Below are 26,645 nucleotides of genomic sequence, written 5' to 3'. Positions count from 1 at the left end.
AGCAGGGAATTCATTCTTTTTCAATAACAAAACTTGATAAGGGATAGTGATGCACCAAATGAACCTGTGTAAGCTTGAGCAGTGTAGTTTTTGGAGCATAGCTAATGCTTGTCTGTGTATTTTCTTCAGATACTATACCCATGAAAATGAAACACTACCACTATCACCTCACAGTTATTAGAGCAGTGTTTGCCAGGAGCAGAATGATTGTTAACCAATATTTAACCTTACTGAAGCAGCACTTTTGGGAAGATCAAAAGGGATTCGCTGTCTGATTTTAGGTGGTAACTGGGTTAAAACGTCATTCTTCAGTCTCCTGATCATTACATGATTGAGTAACTGGTGCAGCTCATCTAAATTCGAAGCTCCTCTGCAATCCCACTGCCGCTTTTTACCAAAAAATCTGCAAGAGTCCACGAAGAAAAGGAAACAAGACAGCAAATGTAAATCAACATATTAATATTTAATTAAGCAAAGAATGGTCACACAAATAGCTATCAGATCAACATTACAGACCTTTGCAAAACGAGGCAAACATTAAAAAGAGTTATTTTTAATAAATTCTAGATACACAGCATTACTGACTTCTCAATAAATGTTTTAAGTACATTGCCATTAAATATAACTGCTGCTAAGCTATGGTTTGGACAGAAAATAGGTATATATTAATAATTGACTGTCTGTCCCTGGGCTTGTTTTTACTAGCAAAACAAGGCCACGTTCATGACACACATAAGAATTTAGTACCAGATTAAATGCATTCATACCACAAGATGCTTTACAAAGGCAATGAACAAACGGCAGCCTTCCAACGTTTTCAAATTGCAACTCCCACCAACCCTAGCCATTGTGGCCAATGGTGAAGAATGCCAAGAGTACAATAATACTTGGGACCCTTTGCCAACCCCTGCTTTATCATTTATACCCTGCAATGTCATATGTACTGTATCGGTTCTGTCATGGACAAAGTATCATTGAGGAAATCTTTCATAGCAGGGTCCATCACAAATTTAGGGAAAATTGGTGTGCAATATAAATAAATAAATAGGCACATGAACTGAAATGTGGGAATGTTTTCGCCCCAGTCTAGTATGCTACTGAACTGACAGGATTTCTGCTACTTCCCTTTAAGTTTCAAAAACAAGCCTTCATTGCCTGGGCTTAGAATAGCATAGTTCTCCCGCACATAGCATCAAGAGGGCACTGACATATTGTACTTCATTTCAACACACAGTTAGAAGTGGCTGCTGTTATGCCCAATGAGTAACACAGCTCAGAAATAATTATTTAAGAGCAGGCATCCTCAAACTATGGTCCTCCAGGTGTTTGGGCCTTCAACTCCCAGAATTCCTGACAATTGAACAAGCTCGTTAGAGCTTCTGGGAATTGGAGGCCCAAACAGCTGGAAGGTCGCAGTTTGACGATACTTGATTAAGAGTAACAACATGACCTGAAACTAGCTACTTTTTCAAGCAACAAAGGTGCAATAAAGTCACAATTCTAAAATAATGTAAAGAGTAACTGTAATGCCCCATGAAGACCCTCACTGTTTACCCCTAGGTAAACCCTTTCTAGTTAGAGAGATTAATATTTTATGTAGTTTCTGAGTGGTCGGTCTAGGTAGCCTCTTTGCATTTGAAGAGTCTGCCACCCTGCCCCTTTAAGAATCCCCTCAGGGGCAGAGCCTCAAGCAAGTCACTTGGTTGTTCTGAGTCAGCCTTTTTGTGACTGGAAGGTGAAGAGAGAGAAAGGCCGGAAAGTCTACAAAATAGCATGTGCAGTCAGAGCTGTACGAATTTTATTCAAGTCCAGTCAGAGTTAAATATTGAGACCATCTTAGAGACAGTTGAACACTATATAAAAGAAATAAAGATTCAAGAGCCTAAGTTCGGCCAGAACTGTGTCTAGCTCTCAAAGACTTTGCCTCTCTTCATAAAGACTTTGTAGTGAGAGTCAGGAGGAGAGAAGTTCTAAAATTCTTGTCTGTTAATAAATTCTTGTTTGATTCAACTATATAGTCTCCAATCTGTTCCCTGTGCAGCTAGTTCACCTTCCAAGTAGTTACAATAGCATGGGGGCAGAATAGTAACATTCAAGTAGCTTAAATAGTAACATTCAAGTAGCTTTTAAAAGTCATTTTGATATGGAGTCTCAAATCTCTTACCAGTTCTGCTTCCCCTTCCCCTCAAAAAGAAAACAGTAAGATTGCAAAAAACGTAATGATTAACACAATGAGTTATCTCTTAGACGAGCAATGCAGCCAATTATTCTCTAAACATTCCAAGGAGTAATAGAAACACATTACTTTTGAAAATAGCTTTACAATAGGCAGGAGTGTATGAAAAAAGATAATAAAATCACAGCACCTAACACGTGCATTACAGTATTTTTTGGCATATTCAGTCCATGTCCCAAAATTTCTTGGGCAAATTGCTTCAAGTTGCATGAAAAGCTGTAAGCAAAAAACAAAACAAAACAAAATAACAAACAAAAAAACACAAATGCATTTTATTAAGAAGTTATTAAAGGCATAAATAATCTTAAACAAATTGCATTTATTTCTAGGAGCACTCTGTTTTTCAGTCAGATATGGACATATCTCTAATAATGACTGTAATACTGTTGATGAAGGTACTAAGATGCCTTACCCTGGCCACATCCACACAACATAACAATTGTTTTTAGTGGTTTAGTCCATTATACCATTTAAAAATGAATTTTAATTGAAATAGGAATATAGCACATTGCCTTATATCATTCTCAAAAAGAAAAAAGCTAGTACAAAGCTATCGGTCTTAGTAATGATCTGTTTCATTGGCCAACACACATTTTGGTGCCTGAAATGTTAGAGATCTATTTCTACTTTGAGATACAGAACATATGCCATCTTCCAATCTTATTTATTTATTTATTTATCAGTATTTATATACCGCCTTTCTCAATCTCCAAGGGGACTCAGGGCGGGGTGGTTCACAGTCTTCACCTGCTCGCTCATAGAAGTCATGATAACCATCTCTAAGAAACTATAGCTGATGCGGCCTATACAGTTTTCTGAATCAGTGTCCCAAATAACCAATGGTTCTCAACCTGTGGGTCCCCAGATGTTTTGGCCTTCAACTCTCACAAATCCTAACAGCTGGTAAACTGGCTTGGATTTCTGGGAGTTGTAGGCCAAAACACCTGGGGACTCACAGGTTGAGAACCACTGTACTGATCATAAAATGAAGTAATGTGTAGTATGACCTTGCTGTTTGCAATCTACAGTATAGTTCAGATAGTTGACTATGGATTGAATAAGGATTTAGTGCACATGAATTTTTTGGAATTATAGTGAGGCAAAATATTTGAAAATTCCCATTTAAAAATTAGAACAATAACATAGCTCAACAACAACAACAACAAAATTCATTGATGTCTTTTAGGCCCGATCCTGGGGTTCAGAGCAAGCAAAGAATCTTCTTCAGAGTCTGTCTCTCCACTGCACTTCCACATTCTCATTTGTTTGCTATGTTTCTGATTTACAATAACCATTGTTGATTTCCCACCGCAAAAGAAAGCAGACTACCTATGATTGATACAACCTATATTAATTAAAATTCAGACATCTGTAAAAAAAAATTGGGGATCAAGATAAGGAGTGTGGAAGAGGAACAGAAAGCACACAGTCTCAAGACTTATTATCAAAGGGCCATAATATTTTATCTTTGCCAAGCAAATAACTCATTGGAAAGTTAGAGAAGTTTTCCAGAACCTCTTCGGGTCTTCCTAAAGCAGGAGTCCCAGTGAGGAGAATGGCCCGCACAGCATTCTGCACGATAGGCAACAAAATCTTGCTACGGGCTGCATTTCTGGATTTCATGTAGTGGGATTCATCAACAATCACTACTTTGAACTCCTGCTTGTGTAGAGTATCTATTAAAGTCTGTGCATCTGAAGTCAGCAGTCCATAACCCAACACAATTACTTTGCTTGTAGATACCCTCCTAGAAAAATAGAAAGAGGAAGTTATCTAGTCACTAGAAAGTAAAGTAAACATCTAGCTATAATTCAAATTACTATGATCTAAGTGCATAATATGCCAAGGTTTCTAAAGAGTTACATTTCAAATGGTTCAAGCTGAATGGCTAAAACCCTGCTTTTTAAGACAGAAAAATTCAGTTAAGAGATTGAATTAACCATTAGTTGATCTATCAGTATCAGATATTTTAAAACAGAGAATGCATTTTTTAGCCGTTAGGTTTGTATGGTTACAACCCTGATCAGATGAAGTGGATCGTATATGACTCATATGGAGACTGTGGAGGCCTTCCATGCAGCTGATATAGGTGTCCAGTATGCTGCTCATTTGAGTGACAGGCAGACAATACGGAATAAAATTATGATCAGACAATACAGAATATGAGAAAAAGGAATGAATCATTACCATACATCACAATCCACATCGTAATTGTGTCCTCTCACACCATTGTATGATAGTGTGTATGAACTGGAGTTTACATGGGGAAATCTATGCCGAGAGACAACCCTGAATTCTCCCCCATTCAAATTGCACAACTCCTTCCCATCCAATTGACAGGCAATGAGCAAAATTATTGTCACCATCTATCAGCTGGAGCCATTATAGAGAGAAAGGGAAGCCAACAGGACTCAAGGAGGGGAAGTTTAAACCTTCTCAACCTTGCATTTTGAGAAAAGGAGGAAGTATGGGTATACAAGTTCATATCTATGCACTAGGATTATGTGGGCACAACTCTCCCCTGCCTAGTTCTCCTTCAGTTACAGGAGATTAGCCACTCTAGCTCCAGATCCTTGTGAAATAAAGAAATAAGGAATGAACACATAGATGAACATCCCCTCTGCTTTTTATACTGCGACAGCAAGGTCTCAATTCAGTTGTAAAACTCCGAATCAGAACAGACCAACGGAGGCAACAGGAACCTAGAAATACTGCATCCCCCCCCCCCCCCCGAACCTTCTGCAGTTTCCCACCAGTGATTTAGAGCAAGTTTTGCAAGGAAAAAACCAAAATCATTTTGTGCCCACCTACATGGCTACAACTTGGGGTGATATCATTGTTAACATGACACTCACCAAACGTCAGTTTTATTCTGAATGATGATTATATCTTCTGGAGAGAGGTCTGGAATCCATTTCTCCATTTCATCAACCCAAGGGTACCTCAGAGATGAGGGCAACACTATTAACAAAGGCCATTCATTTTTGTAGTAGTACGATACAGCTATGGCTTGGATAGTCTTCCCCAAGCCCATCTAATATGGAAGCAATTAGAAAAGGGAAGGAGCTGATTAGAATCCTTTATATAAAAGCAAAGCCATACAAATCGTTTAACCAGTTTGAAATCAGATGTAACTTTGCAGAACATTCGACAGCACCCGAGTAATTTGTCAATGTAACACTATGTAAAAGCAATCACAACTTTAATTTTAAAAAAATGAATAAAATCTTTTGAAGCCATGGTCAGTTAAAAATACAGCCAGGTAAGAGATTATTTACTTAAAGAATAATATAATTTCCTCAAAGCAGCTCACAGGTCAGTTTACAAAAACAAGAGACAATATAAAAATAAAGCATGGGAACTTATTTAAAATATTTTAATATCACATTGCTACCTGAAGAATAAAAATAACCTTGCTTTGACATGTAATGATAACAATTTTGTTTTCCAGGATCGTCCCTCCTTTGCTCAATGAGGTACTGAGAAAGTGAAAGATATTATAAAATGACAACTTCCAGAATTCTATAGTATTGTACCAGGGCAGTTAAAGTGGTATCAAACTGTGGATGCATCCTAGGATGTGAATTTCCACTTGGGCATATCAACCTGTTTGATGACCTTGGGTAAATCACTCTCTCAGAAGAAGCCAAAGGCAAACCCTTCTGAACAAATCTTGTTAAAAAAAATCCATGATAGGGTAACCTTAGGGTTGCCACAAGTTGGAAAAATCTTGAAGGAAACACAGCAGAAGATCTGAAAAAACAGCAAAAGAAGATGGACGAAGGTTCAGAAGCAAAAACCTAGGTGGAACAAGAAAGAAACTAGGGAGGGCTGATGGGCCATGGATTTTATCTGACACCCAAGCTGTGATCTTGATTCTCCTGGAAAAAAAATGTAAAGCAGAAGTGAGCTTCAGAACCTTCAAGGACCAATCAGAGAAGTGCTTCTTTTTAGTGGCCATGTTTGTGTAATTGTTACTCCCATCAAAATATGAAACATTAAACTTTTCCAGAAATATTTTGCGAAAAACATCCCTGGCTAAACTTCCATTTTAGGTATCACAAGAAATATTATATCACTTGTATCTCAAATTTTATTCCAGATGGTAACAAACCAAAGGGAAATGAGAGCCAGTGGAGTGAGAGCCAGTGGAGTGGAGTGGTTTGAGTGTTGACTACAATTCTAGAGACCAGAGCTTGATTCCCGCACTTAGCTGGGGAAATCCCATGGGTGACTTTGAATGAGTTGCACACTCTTAGCCCCCCTCCCCCCAAAAAAACCTGGCTGAAAATGAGTTGAGGGCATATACCAACAACAAACATAAAGAAATACCTCAGCTTCTATTATTTTTATAACCATTGACTCTGAAAGGGTTCTTTATACTTTCTTCCTCCTGTTCTACTACTCAAAACCTACCATGGGAAGCCTCCAGCTATTTTGAAACTAAAGTATTATTTTAAGCCTCACAGGAAAATGAAAACAACAAATGAAAGTTGCGCAGGACTGCATAGCAGCAAGGTAATTACTTGCTACTTCCAATCTCATTTATCTTCTTAAATACCTTCCACTGTCAGAAAAAAAGAACCAAAATAAAATATATTAAAGAACCATATGAAGTCCCAGAGAAATACATTCTTTTAAAATGAGGAATGGTGCACATGTAGATTTAATTACATATTACAGACAGTCAAGAATAAAACCTATGCTTAATTCAAACACTGGTCTTTTGCATTTTAAGTAAAAACGTATTTTGCTTTTTGCCTCTAGTATACTGAAGTGGTTGGCAATGCCCAGGATTGACTGGGGAAAAAACAATGTTATTTCCTTATCCAGAGTGACCCCACCCTTCCTTGAAGTTCTTTTAAGCTTAAAATATATTTCTAAGTCAACCTGACCCAGATGAATCAATCCTTCAATCCTTCTCTGTCCTTCTATAAAGTTGTCATTTTTTTAAAGAAAGAAATAATTGTGTGAGTGAAAAGCTTAGCTTAACTGTGATTTTTCTACTGGATGGAACTTGTGATAATGTGAACAAAGGTCAGAGAAAATTTCATAGTAGACCTAGAAAACTTTATTATATCTATCAACTGTTTGTGTTTCAACAACAAAGAGATATTATCTTTGATTTCAACATTTGTTTGTATGCGTAAGTTATATGCCAAATGTTTGATAAATAGGTTACCGACATTAACTAATATAAGGTAAAGGTAAAAGTTTCCCCTGACATTAAGTCTTATCATGTCTGACTCTGGGGGGTGGTGCTCATCTCCATTTCTAAGCTGAAGAGCGAGCCTTGCCCATAGATGCCTCCAAGGCCATGTGGCCAGCATGACTGCATGAAGCGCTGTTACCTTCCTGAAGTGGTACCTATTGATCTACTCACAGCTGCATATTTTCAAACTGCTAGGTTGGCAGAAGCTGGGCATAACGGGAGCTCACACCTGCTCCCTGGATTTGAACCGCTTTTGGTCAGCAAGTTCAGCAGCTCAGTGGTTTAACTGCATCACGAGGGGGTCTTTTAACTAATATAAATGCATTTATTTATTTATTTCATACTAAAATACTTTCTAATTCTAGCCATAGTTACTCCATCATGCCAAGTTCCATCATGCCCAGGTAAACATATAGAATATTATAGACAGTCTTGCAAATCTAATTAATTTTAAGGAAACATTGTGACTTGAAATATGTTTAAGTCTGTAATCTTAACTAGCAAAGTCACTTCTCAAGTTACTGCTTCACGCTAAGACAGCTACTTCTCAAAGATCAAATTTCTACATAATTCTGAATGTGGTAATTAACTGTAATGAATATATTCATGAGCATGTCTCCTTTCATTTGGAGCTTTCAATTAATTACTATATCAGTAATTAAAACTGAAATAAAATGATTAGGCATTCAAGCCTGTAGACTCAATTTGATTATAAAAACCTAACACAACCAAGGCTTGAAGGACTATGACACCATGATATAAAGAGCACTGGCACAACATAATCTCGACTCTCATGTTTTGTGCGAACAGTATGGTAACGGTCCTTATAGAAGGTGTTCCATATGTTGTGCAAGCCTGCTTTACAGGATTCCCTCTGACCCAGTGGTTCTCAACCTGTGGGTACCCAGATGTTTTGGCCTTCAACTCCCAGAAATCCTATCTGGCTGGGATTACTGTGAGTTGTAGGCCAAAACACCTGGGGACCCACAGGTTGAGAACCACTGTAGTCTGACCGGACAAGCAATTATACTACATTTCACTAGACCCAATTCATTTAAAAAAACCTCTGCACCATTCTGAAAGTTCTCTATTATTATGATTATGATGATTATTATTATTATATTTATTTATACCCTGCTTTATCTCCCCAAAGGGGATTCAAAGCAGCTTGACACAAAAGCATTGGTATCCAATTAAAAATATACAAGCACACTTTGAGGTCATAAGCAAAGAAAGAGGCTCTCCAAGTCTCTGAAAATATTTTACTTCTACCATTCAGTTCTTTCTTTGATCATAAAATAAGAGGTGGGAGGAACCCATGGTACATCAAGACCAATGGAAAATGGACCTCCAGGGCTTGGTAAAAAAACTGTGGATTGTTGCCTAGCAATTTTTTTCTTTCACAAATAGGGGATAAACATATATTGAATAGGTCTGTTGCATTTTGAAGGGTTAACAGCATCTCTCCATAGTTGTCTTATAGGCCCAAACTAATCAAATGTTCTTCCTCTGATTTTAGTATTTGCAGGAATAACACTTGAAATGTGTGAACAGGAGACCTGAATACATTTGAAAAACTAACAGAATATCAGGTTGCAGATTCAAAACGAGCCTAGTCTCTAGCCTTAGTTCATCGTTCTGCAAATAAATGAGGAGAGAAAAGAGTGGCAGCTGTGATCTCAGAGACATTTCCATTTTCCTCTATGCTTGTACAGTAGCTTTCTGATATGAAGAGTCTTCTGAATACATAAAGAGTCTTCTTAATACATATGAATTCATAACGATGGTTTTTCTAGTATTGTGAATCATATGGAAGGCCCCTCTAAAAATGGGAATTGTGCCCTTCCTAGATGTTCTTTGGCTGCAGCTCACCAGTTAATATTTATATTTGTGTTTATTTTTAGTGCAGTCCCTGTAGAAGGCCATCAGTTTACGTAGAGGCTGAAATGCATTAGGCTATTTAAAGAACAAGTTCAGACCATCAACAAGCACACGGAGACCAGTATCCCTTTTCTGCTTTATTAATTTATTTTTTCTGTATCTCTTTTAGTGGATTGTTAAAATCTGTACAGAGAATCTTGATTACAACCATTTGTTGTTGCTGAAGGATGCATCTATTCTGTGGAATTAATACAGTTTGACACCACTTCAACTGCCATGGCTCAATGCTATTGAATCATGGTATTTCTGCTAATTCACAAAATATGCTTGTCTGTATCTATTCTTGCTCCTGGACATATGATAACCTTCCAAGGATATGATGTACTGGTATATGTTAATACAGAGGATTTTAAAGATTATTATTCAATTGAAACCTGAATTGTTTCATTTGGGAATGTTGGGTGAAATGTAGTTAGTTGCTGTTGTGTATTACCATGGCAGCAAGACTTTCGTATGAACAAACATGAAAGAATTCAATACTACCTACTCTGGAGGAATGGATGATGAAACTGAGTTTTGTAAGAAATAGATAAAGGGAATACTTTCTATAGGTTAATGACACCATGTTTTTTTTCTGTAAAAGGGCATCTCATTTCACCACAGGGTGAAATTGGGAAAATGTGGTCAGTAGATTTTCTTATGGAAAAACCTCATCAGAGGGAATAGCAGGTTTTGAGTCTGATGATTAAACCCCAAGGAGAGTCATGTTCTGGCCGGAAATGGAAAAATAATCAGAACTAAATGTCTACCTAAGCCAAGACCAGGTCACATCATTATCCTCCTTTGTCCAGGCCAGTTGTGATAGGATTCCCAATTAATCTCTCATTGGGGTCATGAAGGGTGGAGGGTCCAGAATTGATGTTTGGCTGCAGAAAATTTAGTTTAAATGGGAGCATCAATTGGACACAGACTCAATAACCCAAAAGGTGGAGATAGTATTTTGTTTGTACTCTCTTCTTCAGCCTGTTATTCTTTCTCATTGAAACTGTAAAAACTGCAAGATCTCATTAGGAGACACTTCTCCTAAAGTTTGTTTGTTATACAGTTAAATGGGTTTGAGCAGTAGGAATGAATGATGAAGCTGGAGGCATGCTCATTGAGATGGATATCATGCAGGGACAATGTTCTTTCATATTTTTGCAGGCTTGACCCAAACACCCTTGACCAAAGTCATGGAGAGGGATAGAAAGATGTATGCAGAAGAAAAGAATTTAAAGGAGGAATTTGAGTTTGGGAAAGATGAAGAATACACAAAGGAGAGGAAAGTAAGTTTTACAGAAAGTTAAAAAGGGAAAAAAACCTAAGGTAAGAGGGAAACCAAGCACTGCATATTTATAAAACTGGAGCTCACAAATTTCTGAGTGAGTCAAGGAAGTAGATACTGATGAACTGAAATCCCTCTTATAAAATCATCGTATCACCTTGACTCTTCTGGCCAGTGAATAAAGCACAACCTGCAATACAATCTACGTTCTACAGGACCTTCCAGAACAGCATATGGGTTTTTGAGATTAGAGAAAAAGAACTGCATCCTTATATTCTAAAATATGAAGTAGAAGAAAACATAAGAAATAGATAGAAAGCAACTTACTTCATCGGCAATCATACACCTAGAAGAGAAAATCTAAATGTTAGACGAGGTCTAAAATTGTCATTAAATGAACTATCCATTCTTTATTAATGTAATGATTTATTCAGAGGATGTAATACATATGCTGCCCTTAGTATCCATGGACTCTGTATTCACAGATTCAACTATCTACAGCATGAAAAGATTTATATAGTCTGAAAAACATACCTTGATTTTGTCACTTTATATAAGGGGCAGCATTTTATTACATCAATGTATACAATAGAACTTGAGCATCCACAGATTTTGGTATCCATGGGGAATCCTGGAACAAAACTCAGTATATACTAAGGGCCCACTGTACCTCTCACACTAATGTTTACTGTCCAAAATCCAAGTATGTATACACAAATATCAAGTGCCCAAGGAGATGTTGAATATCACCACTTACATCTACCCATAGTAAACCTATTCAATTGAAAGGATACAATGTAAAATTGATAACCCGTATTTATTCTTTCAAAAGTGCTCATATTGAGATGAGAAAGATAAAATCCCAGTGGAAATGTCCAAGTTTTTGCATCATCTTTAAATAACTGTTTTATTTTCCTAAGCATGTTCTTTAGTGTAGATATACTTGAACAGATTAGCCAGTAGACTTGACAAACTGAGTAAATGTGATTCGTGATCATGAGGTGTGTTTCTGAAGAAAGTGCCTGGTGTAATGATTAGGGTTTGTTAAATATCCAGGAGATCAGGATTTAAATTTTCTGCTCACTATATATGAAATTAAGTGGGCCAATAACAGTACTTTGACATAGCCTACTTTAACAGTAGGTTGTATTGAGTGCAAAGTAGGGGACACAGAAATGGGTTTGGGGTCTGCTGGAGACCCACCGGATGCCTCTCTACATCCTTGATCTGGAAAAGTCAGTTTCAAGCCAATGCCTAACAAGTATCTTGGACTACAAGTCCCACCATCTTCATTCTTTTTTCACCTGTTTCACAGCATTTGTCACCTTCAGAGAAAACATGTACACACATTTTGCTATAATTATGAGTTCACTGGACGAGTTTAGTTTCTTGACAATTATTTTACAACTGCCAGCTAAAGTTTAAATGGAAATGCAATTTTGACAGCAGCTCTCTCTTTGCAGAAAAGTCCAGAGATTGCTAGTATAGAATGTGTCATAAGCTTTTTTGAGACTGTCTTTATAGGGTCTGCAATACAAGACAACTAGAAGAAATGGAGCAGCTATTTGAAGATAGTATTTGCTCATAACAAAAATATGATTTCTATCAGTGCTGTTGCTACAGGAAAGATGTTAAAACTGCCAAGTTATTGCTATGTAAGACATATTTAAAACTGCAAACTGTCATATATTTAAATGGAGAGAGGTGAAGATCAAAGCCTTCTACTTAAGGAAACAGAAGAGATTATCTTCCATTTATGTCAGTATCTCTGGATCCTCGTTACTATTGTCTGACACAGGGCATATATGCCTGAAATGCTGAATTTGATTTTTTTTACTGGTATTAAAATAATATTATGAGATTATTAGAACCTCTGATGTAATTTGTATACAGCTGAGAAGCCTTTAGTTATAAGATCCTCTGACTTCCAGTAACTCACTAAAGACATATGTCTCTGGGAAATAACTTTTGCTCATGGCCTTATGAACCAAGCCTATATTCATGCATCATCTGATACATTATTTGCTACAGAGAATAAGCTTAAAATACTGCTCAGTGCAGTTTTACAACTAGCATTATTGTGAAATATAAGAACCAACTACAATAACACTATTTTAACGAAATATAATCTGAGATACCAAAAATAAACCCAAGACTTTCCTGAAAATCTAGCCATTGAATACACTTAGGCCAAAAACGAAAGAGAAACCTTTAAGACTACAAGAACTTTTCTCCCCAATCCATTTGAAACTTTTGGGGAAACAGTGATCTCATCACATGAAGGTGACATCTAAAAGAAAACTACTGGGTACTATATAAAGTAACATCTAATTACCACTTGCTTGATTATATTATGTCTACTTAGCTGTTCCATCTGCTTCTGTGGGCAGAATGAATGGATAATGCATAACACATAACAAGTCTCATTATGATGAAGTTACAGTAATTCAAAATTATATCCCTTATCCTTGTAATGTAATGCAGCATCTGACACCCATGTTAGTTCTAATACCTCCCCCCCCCCCACCATTGCTTCCTATATTAATGAAATCAGAGCAAACCACCTACGCCAATAGAAAGGTTATGTGCTGCTGAAGCAGGAGAAAACAGATCTCCAGATAAAAATTTGAGGCACAAATCTGAATTCTGTCACACATTTTGAGTGCTACGAGCAGGACATCTTGTTCTTTGAAGTTCAATTAGTCATTTCCTTTCAACTGGTAGTTACCCAAATGAGACGAGATCATTCACATACCATCTGCTCCTGACAACGATATGACGACTACATTCAAGAACGCTAATCTGAGCGTAGAGGTATTCAGTTTCATTTTATTCTATAAATTCAGCTCACATGGAAAAATGTGTCAAAAAGTAGATATGAATAACACTCTATTTTCCAGTCCTCTGTCTTTTTGGATGTAATTGCTGAGAAAATACCACAGCAAATCATTTACCCTGAGGCAAAACTAACGTTAAAACAAATAAAGGAAGGCTAAACACAACATCTGCTTTATTCCAAACTGATTTCACCAACAAATATGAAAATGGTATGAATTTCACTCTAACCCCAATGCAGGTAACAACACCATCTGTATCATTTTTTTAATGTCACTGGAATGAGAAGTTAAGCAATCATTTCCCATTCAGTTATAAAATGTTACAGTCAAGCCTCTACATTCATTGGGGTTAGGAGCACAGGACCCCACTCTCCATGAAAGCAAAAACCACAAATAAAGAAATTGCTATTTTTACCCAAGAAAACACCTCTCTAAAAATTTCTTTGAAATGACTCTCTGGTCAATGTCTGCTAAAAGCTTTCCAAACATTTCTTGCTGGTGACAACCTTTTTATACATGCATCCTTTCGCAACATAGTAATCAATTTTAATAACACACCAGAGGTTAAACTAACTTCGTCTAAGAGAGAAAGACATATTCATTAATTATAATAACGAAATGTATGGGGTGTGTGTATGTATTTATCTCATAAATCTTTTCATTTATATTTTTAAAAATATGATTTATAAGATAATAGTATACATTTCCCAGATTTTTGTCATTTCTCAGTATGTTCACAGGACACACCTAAACACTACAGCTGCCACACTAACTTGTCATGGCACACAGTTTGGAAAGCTCCAATTTAGAGATTGCAAGAATTTTTAAAGAAATGTAGTGAGCTGTTATTTCTTGAAATTTGTAGACAGGACTTAGAGAGGTTCCTAGGGAGACTTTAAATCAAACATGTGAATAATCAAACCCACAAAAGTCAAAACCGTAAATGTGGAGGGATAACTACCAGTATATAGATGATTTTAATTCATTGTATAAATCTACAATCCAGCATGGCGCTCATAATGACCTTGGGCAAGTCCCTTTTTTTTTTTTTTTTTTGGTGTCAGGAGCAACTTGAAAAACTTCAAGTTGTTTCTGGCTGGCCATCTGCAAGGATGGTAGTGCCAGGGGACGCCTGGATATTTGATATTTTACCATCCTTGTGGGAGGCTTCTCTCATGTCCCCACATGGGGAGCTGGAGCTGAGAGGGAGCTCAACTCGCTCTCCCTGGATTTTGACCTGTTGGTCAGCAGTCCTGCCAGCACAAGAGTTTAACCCATTGCGCCTCCAGAGGCTCGGCCAGTGACAGAGTATCTAGGAACTGTGTTAGTGTTGCTTTAGCCAATTAATGCTTTAAAAATAAATAAAAAGAGGCATGCTTTTCAGCATAATTGTATTTTTTTTTTGAAAAAATAAATGTTTTATTTTAATGCAATTTGGCAATCACTTGGGTACACACTTATATCTCTAACATCTTTCTCTCTCTGGGACTCTCAGTGCAGCAGCCTGCTAATACATTGGCTCCACAACATTTTATTATTTAAGTATCTAAAGTTAATACCTGTCTTCATAGGAATTCACAGTCACATACATGGCTTCCTTTCCTCTTAATTCTTACAGCAACCAGGTTGTGGTCCTAACTATTGAATCATACAACACAATGAGGATTCGAACTCCATATCCCAACACTGACTACTAAACTATACAATGATGTATTTATAATGAAAAAGGAATGGATGCACATCTACAGATGAAAAAGGTTTTCTTGAGAGTCCCTGTCATAAAGCAAAAGTAAGGCATGCACTAGTTCTTGTCCAAAGGAGTAACTTCTGCTGCATTAAAATAATGCATGTGTGTAAAGATCTTATAAAATTTGGCATTATCCCAGTTATTATGTGTTGAATGGGAAGTCTGACTATACTTTGGAAGGAAATCATAGCTTACAGTAAACACAGTGGGCTGAACTCAGACATCATGATAAACCACAACCACAAGGTATCTCACATGGGTCAAGCAGCCTCTATAGGTGCTTATATAAAACTAACATCAAATGACTAAGATATATAATGTATAAAGATTGTAAACAAGAATTAAAACCTATCTTTTCTTTTAATTATCACTTTTTAAATGTGCTTATTTTTTAAAAAACAGTTATATCCCATCTTCCCACACTTTCTGGAAGCAACTTCAACTGAGCACAGTTGAGAGACAGATGACAAAAGCAAACACAAAAGGTAGGTAACAAAAGGAAATTGAGTTTAGCACCAAGGCTGTTCTGCTTCTCTTTAATTAAAAGGATTTGTACATTTGAACTGAGCAGATTGTAGAGAGGAAGAAGGCTGTTTTTCTTCAATGTTGAGTTTCAGATTTTTTTTCCCCTAGGATATTCACCCACACAAGTGAATCAGTTTTATGTAACAGTCCGGTGTATAATTTGCATCCTACTCACAAGCCAACACTTTTGAATTAACATCTCTCCCATACTGGGGTTATTTAAGGAAGGAGAAGCTGGTAGATTTTAAAATGTGTAAGCAACCATATCATTTGTGTGTCATTAATCACCTTATGTGGTCCTAAATTTGTAACAAAAGTGACTTGCATTGCAGGAATTAGGTGCTTTCATTCAAAATAGAGCCTTGAATGACTTGCACATGGCACATTAAAGCTGAATCTGATGCCAATGAGACTGACAGCATTGCAAATTGCAGCAATTCACGGGAAGATATAGAAATAGGTAGAAGTGGTAAAAGTGTCTGGCATTGAGACAGACTACTGAGCCTTCAAACCCATTAACACCTTTCAAGCTCAGAATTAAAGTTTTGAGTTTTAAAGTTTGTCAACCCCAAATGAGTGAATCTACAATACTAAACAAATTATGTCAATTAATGAAACAGTATCGCCTACTATACATACTGCTAGTTAACTGAAAACCAGTAGGCCAAACTACTATTTTAGTGGACTTCTGGCCTCACAAAATAATACATTTTAACATATAAAACCAGAGATAAGGAAGAAAGGCTAGAAAAAGGAATGGGGGCAAAAAAAAAAGAAGGGATTTGGAAAAAGGCAGCTTTTCCTGTTTTTCCAATAGGAAAAATGGAAGCTTGGAGATATTGTTTCTTAATGTCAGAACGTGAGGAGATATTGTTTCTTAATGTCAGAAGTAGTGCAATATTTATTTATTTACTTTATTTGTATATCGCTGTTCTCAGCCCTTAGGCGACTCACAGCGGTTAACAACAGGAACAGCAAAACCAGCAAAAATTCAATGCTACAACAACACGGTATAAAACAGTTAACCTCGTAACACATTATACAATAATATACAATTAACAACAATAGCCATTCATATGAAATCAATATGAAATCAGACTACAAGATTAGGGAACACTGTCATTTCAGTGCATATATTAGACACAAACACTAATTTGCAGGATGCATACCTGCACCTAGAGGGCACAATCATCTTCATGAGCATAAGAGGGAGATGTTATTGCTTGGGATACTATGATTTCAGAGTTGAATATTTTCAACATTGAGTTCTGTATCAAATATGCTGCTAAACCTAGCATCAGACCATTTTTCCTCTTAGGAAAGAACTGACAATTTCAGAACAACCTATATTTAAGATAATTTTACCTGCCACCTCTTTCCAGTGCAAACACAATCCCCTTCTTCTGAAAAGGAAGTAGCCGCTTTTTCAACCTTTCTGGAAGGTAAGACAGTTCTTCATCAAAATCTGAACCAGATGTTCCAGGTGTCTCTTGGGTGGCACTTGCCATTTTCAACCTAAAACAACAAACATCTTATTTAAAGAGCCCCACTTAGTATTCTTCAGTAAGAGTCACAGGGTGCATTTACAATGTAGCATAATGGGGCTTCCTTGACTGTGTCTATCCTTCTGAACTGTGGTCTTCCTCTTTCCTTACTGTTTTCTATCTTACGAAACATAATTGCCTTCTCTGTCTAGTCATCTAAACAGATGGGAACGGTCAGAACTCTCCTTCAATAGGTTTCTTCTTAAGTTGAATTTGTATGTAAGTCAGAACAAGTATATTTTTAAGTGTAACTCCAGATAGATAGATAGATAGATAGATAGAAGCTTTGGACAGCAAACGGAAGGATTAACACCCGTCGTATTTCCTTTGTTGTCTGTGCACCTGTTCAGAAGATTTTTCCCTCACTTTCTGTCCCTGTGATCATTAGATTTTGAAAAACATGGCTTGTTGTGGAAACAAGGATTCGTGATGAAGTGGAGACTGCTTTTCCCCATGATACATTTCCAGGAGTGAATTTCCTTTCCTAGGTTAGATCACTCTCACTTCCTGTTGTCTCATCCTCATTCCTAACTAGGAATGGTTTATAAGTTGGGTGTTTGTAACTGAGAGACTGCTCCATTTAACATTTCAAAAGAGCTATTTTTCAAAGAATTATTTTTATATATCAGTTAATACAAAAATCAGGATTGTTCATATCATAGTGTTTCTAGTTTCCATGCATGATTGTGATTGCTTGATAGTGAAGAAAGCTGTCAGGAAGAGAATCCATTCATTCAAATGTGTTACTGGAAGAGGATTCTACAGCTATTGTATGGACCATCAAAAAGACAAATAAATGGATGCTAAAGCGGATGCTTAAATTCTACTTAGAAGTTAATATGACTAAACGGGGGCTACTACCGGTATATTTTGACTGTATCATGTGACAATTGACTCATTGAGAGGACAGCAATGCTTGGCAATTAGGAAAGGGGGAAGACTGTATGATGGCACACCAGGAAGATCTAATGAGAAACTAAAGGTGTCTGGCTACTTTCCCAGTGACCATCGGTATGCCCTAAGTTAATACCTCAAAATAAAACTCTACAAACAAGATGAAATTCAACATTGTTTACTGAATAATCAAGGTATAAAAGTACAGTTTGATTATGATGGTGTAAGAACAGTGAAATATAAACTCTGAGGTAACAAACTATAAACTTTGGGGCAAATATGTATTATCTATGAACTATCTATCTATAAGGCAAATATGTGATAAGGATGGCCTGTTCAAATTGCTAGGCCAGACCAGTCACTATCTGGCTAACTAACTTCAAGCTATGACCAACAAAGAATGCCATAAGAAGTTCTATCACCAGCCCATTCTGGCTCTGAGTCAGAATGGGCTGCACCAACCGAGCTCGGCCTCTAGGGGGAACCTAAGCTTCTCCCCTAAACTTATCAAAATGGAGCAATCCAACTACAGGGAACAAACAGAGAGGTAAAAACTAGGCCGAGACATCACAACTGCATTATAGGTGGATGGACCCTATCAAGAAAGCCATAGCTTGGGGGTCTGCAATAACTGGAGGTCCCTCATTTGTTGATACGAAACAACAACATTTTTCAGAAATAGTAGTAAACATAACCTTTACAGGTTTTGTCCCTTACTGCCATCTTTAAAGCACTTTTAGCAGTCTGTGGAGCTTTTAGAAAACTATAAGGGTAGATAACTTCCCTCTACATCTCCAATAGTTTCCTCCTGCTGCCACAATATAATAGCAACTGGTTTGTCAGCTGCTTAAACTTTACATTTAAACATCTACAATGTAATTACATCTGCAATGTAATTAGTCCAGTAATGAGTTAAAGGATTTACAGTTAAAGCCTTTAATTCACGGGTAGACCAAATACAATGCAGATGATTTAACTCTGCAATGCTGGCATATAGCAGCTGATTTTTGACATGCAGGCAATCTTTTGATAATCCATCTCGATATTTATAGATAAGGAAAGCTAGTTAAATTATTTATACCAAATGCATCAAGCACAAGCACTCAAGATTCCTCTTAGATTTGAGGTTCAAGGCGACTCCAGCTATCTAGTTCGCTAATTATCTAGTGTTTTGCTGACATGATTTTAAACATATATGCATATTAATGCTGGCAGCGTCAAGAGATGCTCATAAAATGTTGAGAATTTCATCAGGAAATAAAAACTACAAGCAGGATGTGTTCACTTACAACAACTCAAGGCACGTTTTTAAATCGACTACAATAAAGAAGGCAGATGTCTATCATATTCCTAAACAAGTACAGACAGTCCTCTGTATCTATTGATTCTCTAGCAATGGATACAACCATTCACAGCTCAAAAATATTTTTAATTAATAAAGCTAAATTTGTTTTGTCATTTCATATGAGAGACACCATTTTACTATGCCATTGAATAAAATGGGATCTTGACATCCTCGGGGAGGAGAGGACAGGAAACAGACCCCAACGGATAACAAGGGCCCCCTATATGTCAACTTTTCCCCTAGTAGCTATACATTTGGGACTATGACCCAATAATGAGGGTTAAAATTCCCATTCCGCCATGGAAACCCACTGGGGAACTTTAGGCAAGTCACACTGTTTGTGCTCCAGAGGAAGGCAAAGAGAAACTAAATAAAATCTTGCAAAAAAAAATAACAGCCCCATGCTAAAGCAGAAATGACTTGATGCACACAATTAACAACAACAAATTTAGCTGGCAGAGTACAAATAGTCAGAATGTTCACAACCAAAACAATAAAAATAGAATACAAAACTAGTTGTCTTGCTACTAATACTTGACTTTAAAAGCCATATAAGCTGTATATAATTCAGAAACATGTGCATGCCTTTTTGAAACAGTTCTCATTGAACAATAGTGTCTGTCAGCCATCAAACACTGGACACAGACCCTTCAGATATGGGGCCCTTTCACACTACACAGATATGGGGCCCTTTCACTAGCTCTTCCACACAGCTGTATAAAATCCAACATTTTCTGCTTTGAATGGAAATATATGACAGTGTGGATTCAGATAACCTAGTTCAAAGTAGATATTCTGGGTTATGTGGCTGTGTGGAAGGGTCCTGTGATTTCACTTTATCTGCCATGGCTCCATCCTCTTGAATCCAGAGATCAGGAGTTAAGGGAGGAGAATTTAGGCTTTTCATCCAGAGACATACTCTATTACTTCTGATCAAATGACAAACTCAGACTTTATAGGACACAATCATAGCAATTAAACTGGAACAATAGTGTTAGACATGTGTATTATGAAAGGACACCTGTTTGGAGAGCCCTCCATAAAAGGCCATGCAGAGGCAGATGAGAAAGAAGGGTAAAAAAGACAGATAAGAAAAAGAGTCACTGTACCATTAAACAAAGTTTAACTCCATGCATTTGAAGGAATAATTGATTGATATTAAAATATAAATTCAAATCTAATCTTTAGGTTATTTTAAAGGTACACTTATGTTGTAAACCGCGTTGAGTCGCCGGCTAGGCTGAGAAATGGCGGTATATAAATATAGCAAATAAAATAAAGGTCATTTACCCAGCCCTCGCTCAGGGTCAACCTAAGCCTGTAACGACTCAAAAGCACACAACAACAACAACAATCCTATCCCATCAGCCAAAAGCAGGCCCACACTTCCCATTGGAATACTAATAAATTTATATTTGTTAACATTGTTCTTCATTTTAATTATTGTATTGTTTTTAAGTGTTTTTTGCACTACAAATAAGATATGTGCAGTGTACATAGGAATTCATTCATGTTTTTTTCAAATTATAATCCGGTCCTCCAACAGTTTGACGGACTGTTACTTGGCCCTTTGTTTAAAAAGTTTGAGGACCCCTGGTCTAGACTGTGAATATACAGTACAGGGAATTTTGGGGTGAGATGTAGCTTTATTACTCACTTGCAGCAAAACAAAGCAAGTGCTTCTTCTATTATCTATTTAAAACATTTATATTCCACCCTTCTAACCCCATAGGGGACTCAGGGCGAGCACAACTTATAGAAGGCAAACATTCAATGTTGGAATTAATGCAGTTTGGTGCCACTGTCATGGAGAGTTGTGAGTTTACAAAGGCCTCATCTACACTGCCATTATAATGTTGTTTGAAACTGCAGTGTAGACTCATGCAGTTGCATTATATGGTCATTGAGACTCTTATAACTCTATGGGCCCTTCCACACAGCCCTATATCCCAGAATATCAAGGCAGAAATGCCACAATATCTGCTTTGAACTGGGTTATTTGAGTCCACACTCAGATAATATGGGATTTTTCTGCTTTGATATTCTGGGATGTAGGGCTGTGTGGAAGGGCCCTGAGTCCATACTACCCCATATTCCAGTTTAAAGCAGAAAATGTGGGATTTTATTCAGCTGTGTGGAAGGGGCCTATGCAACACAATTTTTGTTCCTGGTTTATAAATGTTGTTTCCTAATTGGTTCTATAATAACAACTTGGAAAAGGCTTTATTAAACTGCAAAAACTTTGTGGGACATCCCGCAGCACATTTTGCTATAATTTTTCAATGAATAGTTCATAGACTCTCAACCAATTCAACTATTTGGGACTGGCACAAAAATGAAGTTTCCGGAGTATAACAACTACAGTAGAGTCTTGCTTATCCAACCTTCACTAATCCAACGTTCTGTATTATCCAACTCAGTCTTCCTCCCACCCAAAATAACGTCCAGGGTGGGAGAAAGAAATAATCCCTGTCTCTTTTAGTGCTACATTCGTAAATACAGTAATTACTACATAACATTACTAGGCATTGAACTGCTTTTTCTGTCTATTTGTTGTCAAACATGATGTTTTGGTGCCTAATTTATAAAATCATAATGTAATTTGACGTTTAATAAGCTTTTCCTTCATCCCTCCTTATTATCCAACATTTTCACTTATCCAGCATTTTTATGTTAGATAAGCTGGACTCTACTGTAAGTACAGTACCACACAATTCAAACCAGGAACGGAAAAAAAATCACATTTTGTTACATAGTGTAATGTAATTGCATCATATGATTTTACAGTGACTATATAAGGCATGATATGGCAATGTAGATGGTGCCAAAGTGTCCAGCCCTAGAGAAGATAGGGCAGAATACAATTAAAGTCTTATTATTAGTCTTGTTATAGCTTTCTCTGCCAAAGGGGGCTGGTCCCTCACCAAACTACAACTCCCAGGATCCCATAGTACTGAGCCATGGCAGTACTATTGACGCAGACATAGTCACACTCTCTCAGCCTCAGCGGGAGGCACCTTCTGAACAAACCTGGCCACGCATACCCCATGATACTGCGAACAAGTCCAAGTTCAGTCTAGAGATCAGGGAATGAGGACCATAATTTTGAATGCGCTAATTAGATTTTAAAAGAGAGAAAGAAGGAAACCTCTAACGCCTCCAGGTTAAGACTTCCCATGCCTTTATAAAAAAAAATTAAACGCCCACCTTTTATACAATATCACAATACAGTAGCTAGTCACAATTAAAAAATTAAATAAACAAAAAATCAAAGAAGGAAAAAAAGAAAGGTTCCCCACGTCCACTCCACGAATGCTGCCTCTGGACGGAATATTGGGGAGTGGGCACAATGGGAGGGGGCTCTGCATGAAGGAGAGGGGCCATCATGACTTTACCCGCCAGGAGAAGCCTACTTCGCCGCAACGCAACGCGCAACAAGGAAGACCATTCCCTTTTCCCATGCGAACAGAAAGGGTTGCTGCGGCTCCTCCTCCTTCTCTGGCTAATCTCCACCTAGTTTTTCGCGCCAAAAAAGCGGCGGAAGTCCCTCTCCTTCTTCCAAATGAATGCTTTGGATGGCATTGGGAAAGGTTGACACCCCTGTGGGGTTTATTTTGCTGCCTCTGCCCCGTGTTCAGAAGATATCCCCCCCCCCCCTTTCTGTCCCTGTGATCACTGCATTTTGAAAAAAAATGGCTTGTTGTAGAAACAAGGATTGGCGAGAAAGCTTCAGTGGAGACACCTTTCCCCCATTATAACTCCCAGGAGTGAATTTTCCTCCCAAGGGGTAGATTTCTCTCCCTTCCTGTTGTCTCACCCCCGTTCTTAACTAGGAGTCGTTTCTAAGTCGAATCTTTGTAACCTGTATATATATGCAAACATATATACCTATATTTATATAGCTATATATATCCATATACACACAAACATATATATGTATATACAGTCACATAAATACAAATGTTTATAGTTTTAATGGTTATCTGCAGTTGTATGCTATTGATTTAGATATGTGATATTTTTTATATATGTGTGAGGCATTGAATTTGCCACTTATGTTGTAAACCGCTTTGAGTCCCTCAGGGGTGAGAAATGCAGTATACAAAAGTAGTTAATAATAATAATACACATATATGCATACAAACATACATAGCTACATATATGCAAATATACACACACACTGCCACATATACACACAAATACACATATACTGCCACATATACCAATAGATGCAGACACATACACACACAAACATACTGGTATACATAGCCACATATATGCAAATGCACACACACACACATGTATACACACACATACCCACATACACATATATAAGCACACATATACATATATACATAAATATACACATACATATACCAACACACACACACACATATAGCCACTTATATACAAATATATACACACATACATATATATTGCTGCATATACAAATAGATGCACACAGACATATATACACACAAACATACCGATATATATAGCCATATATGTGTGTGTGTGTGTGTATATATATATATATATATATACAGTATGTTTATGTATATATATATACAATATGTATGTGTGTGTATATATATATACACACACACACACACACACACACTAGCCGTCCCCTGCCACGCGTTGCTGTGGTCAAGTCTGTGTGTACATATATATTTCTGTATATGTGTATATATGTGTGTTTGTGTATATATGTGGTTTTGAGCATGCGTTGTAATTTTTCTTTGGGGGGGGGTGGCTTCTTAAGTCTCTTCTGCAGTGTTTTTCTGTGTTTTATGAGTGATGTCACTTGTTGGCCTGATAGGTGTTTTGTGTCCAAATTTGGTGTCAATTTGTCCAGTATTTTTTGAGTTATGTTAATCCCACAAACAAACATTACATGTTTATTTATATAGATATACACACGTGCACATATGCACATCTATATGTATACACACATAAGCCGCTCCGAGCCCTAGGGGAGTTGCAGCATATAAGTTCGAATAATAAATAAATAAATAAATAAATAAACATACATACTCACAAGTATATACTTTTAAGGTAAAGATTTCCCCTTGACATTAAGCATAGCTGTGCCGAACTCTGGGGAGTGGTGCTCAGCTCCATTTCTAAGCCAAAGAGTTGGCATTGTCCTTAGAGGCCTCCAAAGTCATGGGGCCAGCATGACTGCATGGAGTGCCATTACCTTCCTGCAGAAGCAGTACCTATTGTCTAGTCTAGTCACATTTGCATGTTTTCAAAGTGGTAGGTTGGCAGAAGCTGGGGCTAACAGCAGGAGCTCACCCCGCTCCTCTGATTTGAACTGCTGTATCTTTAGGTCAGCAAGTTCAGCAGCTCAGCAGTTTAAACCCCTGGGCCACCAGGGGGCTACTTATACATTTATATGCATATAAATGCACGCACGCACACATATATATATTTATAGAGCCACATATATATATAAATATACACACATATACACACATACAAGTATAAATATTTCAGGTAAAGGTATCCCTGACATTAAGTCTAGTTCTGCCCGACTCTGGGGGGTGATGCTCATCTCCATTTCTAACCCAAAGAGCCAGCGTTGTCCATAGAAACCTCCAAAGCGGTACCTACTGATCTACTCACATTTGCTTGTTTTCAAAGTGCTAGGTTGGCAGAAGCTGGGGCTAACAGCGGGAGCTCACCCCACTCCCCAGATTCAAACTGCCAACCTTGTGGTCAGCAAGTTCAGCAGCTCAGCAGTTTAACCCGCTGCGCCACTGCTGCACAAATATTTATTTATTTAATTACTATATTTGCATACCGCCCTTCTCAGCCTTTAGGCGACTCAGGGCGGTTTACAATGACAACGATTCGATGCCCCAAAACACCATAAAACATTTAAAAACATTAACACATAATATAAAACCATAACAAGAATACTAAAAGCATACATCATTTGCGTCTCCTAATAAAAACGTCCCATCTCGTCGTATTTACACACACATATAAACACACAAGAACATATATTTACGCACATATATACACACAAGAACATATATTTACACACACACATACACACAAGAACATATATTTACACACACACATGTACACACAAGAACATATATTTACACACACATATATAGACAGGCACACAAGGTTCAGTAAGTCAAGCTTTACTAATCATTTTGAGCCAGAAACAAATCTAAAAAACAGCTCCACAGATGGAGAGTATTCTCATTAGTCTGTGTGTTCTTACCAATGGCTGAGGCAGGGGCTGGCTGTGCTTCTGGGAGAGGGCCTCTGTCAGGAATACTTCGAAACTCCGTGTCCCCTTCTTTCAGGGGGTCAGGGTTTCACGGGTGGGCTCAAACCAGGCCCACCACCTTGTTGAAACACTCTGAGCTGAGGACTGAGGTGGCTTGCTGTGCGCTCAAGGCAAACTGGGCCGCAACGCAACGTGCCCGAGGTGCAAGTGGGCCTGCTCAGGTTATGGGACTACAATTCCCTATCAGGTCAATTATGGCAGTTAGAGCTTTTAAACTGCCATGACTCGGCGCTATGGAATCATGGGAGTTGTAGTCCTACAAGCGCCTAAGGAGCCTTCGCTGCCAAAGAGGGCTGGAGACGCGCCACACTACAACTCCCAGCATGCCTCGCTCCATCACTAGAGCGAGGCTGTTTGAAAGTGTGTTTCTGAGGCTTGTTGTTCTAACTCTATATAGACAGGGCGACGGCGGGGTTGTATCATGACAGGTTGTCGTGGTATCGTGACTGTCATCCTTGTTGCTACCCTCTGAGGCAGGGAAGCGGAGGGAGAACGTTGAGCCATCAGTCAACCTCCAACACCTCACAAGAACGCACGTCAAGGAGGCGGGCTTCTTGCGTCACCCGCTCCCCTTCCCCATTGGTCGCTCAGCGATGCCGCCGGGCCCGGATTGGCTGCCCGCGAATCGCCGGGGCGTTTTTTCTGCGTGGGCCGAATATTACACCACTCGCCGGGAAGAAGGCGAGGTGGGAGGGGGAAGAGTAGCTCAGGCGCTAAGTGGCTGAGGAGGATGTCCGTCACCACGATAGAGAGAGGTGATTGGCTGATGGCTGCCTCAGAACCACCC

General features: G+C 38.0%; 1 protein-coding gene across 6 annotated transcripts in view; it reads right to left on the bottom strand.

Annotated features, from left to right (window-relative positions):
* Positions 1 to 26,401, bottom strand: part of ZRANB3 (zinc finger RANBP2-type containing 3) — a 60,244-nt gene extending 33,843 nt beyond the window's left edge. The window contains exons 1-7 of one of the 6 annotated variants that reach the window (XM_060775953.2): positions 25,790 to 26,401; positions 17,128 to 17,277; positions 10,981 to 10,999; positions 5,092 to 5,270; positions 3,752 to 3,983; positions 2,367 to 2,452; positions 232 to 403 (exon numbers count right to left, since the gene is read on the bottom strand). In XM_060775953.2, the coding sequence (XP_060631936.2) occupies positions 232 to 403; positions 2,367 to 2,452; positions 3,752 to 3,983; positions 5,092 to 5,270; positions 10,981 to 10,999; positions 17,128 to 17,270 (831 nt within the window). In that variant the 5' untranslated portion in view covers positions 17,271 to 17,277; positions 25,790 to 26,401. Of the gene's footprint in view, positions 1 to 231; positions 404 to 2,366; positions 2,453 to 3,751; positions 3,984 to 5,091; positions 5,271 to 10,980; positions 11,000 to 17,127; positions 17,278 to 22,940; positions 23,058 to 25,789 lie in introns of those variants that run through there. The other 5 variants (XM_060775962.2, XM_060775972.2, XM_060775988.2 and 2 more) reach the window with 5 other exon arrangements.
* Between the last annotated feature and the right edge of the window lie 244 nt (positions 26,402 to 26,645).

Source organism: Anolis sagrei, chromosome 1, assembly GCF_037176765.1.
Source record: "Anolis sagrei isolate rAnoSag1 chromosome 1, rAnoSag1.mat, whole genome shotgun sequence".
Taxonomy (NCBI): domain Eukaryota; kingdom Metazoa; phylum Chordata; class Lepidosauria; order Squamata; family Dactyloidae; genus Anolis; species Anolis sagrei.
This window is presented reverse-complemented; position numbering and strand designations above follow the sequence as displayed.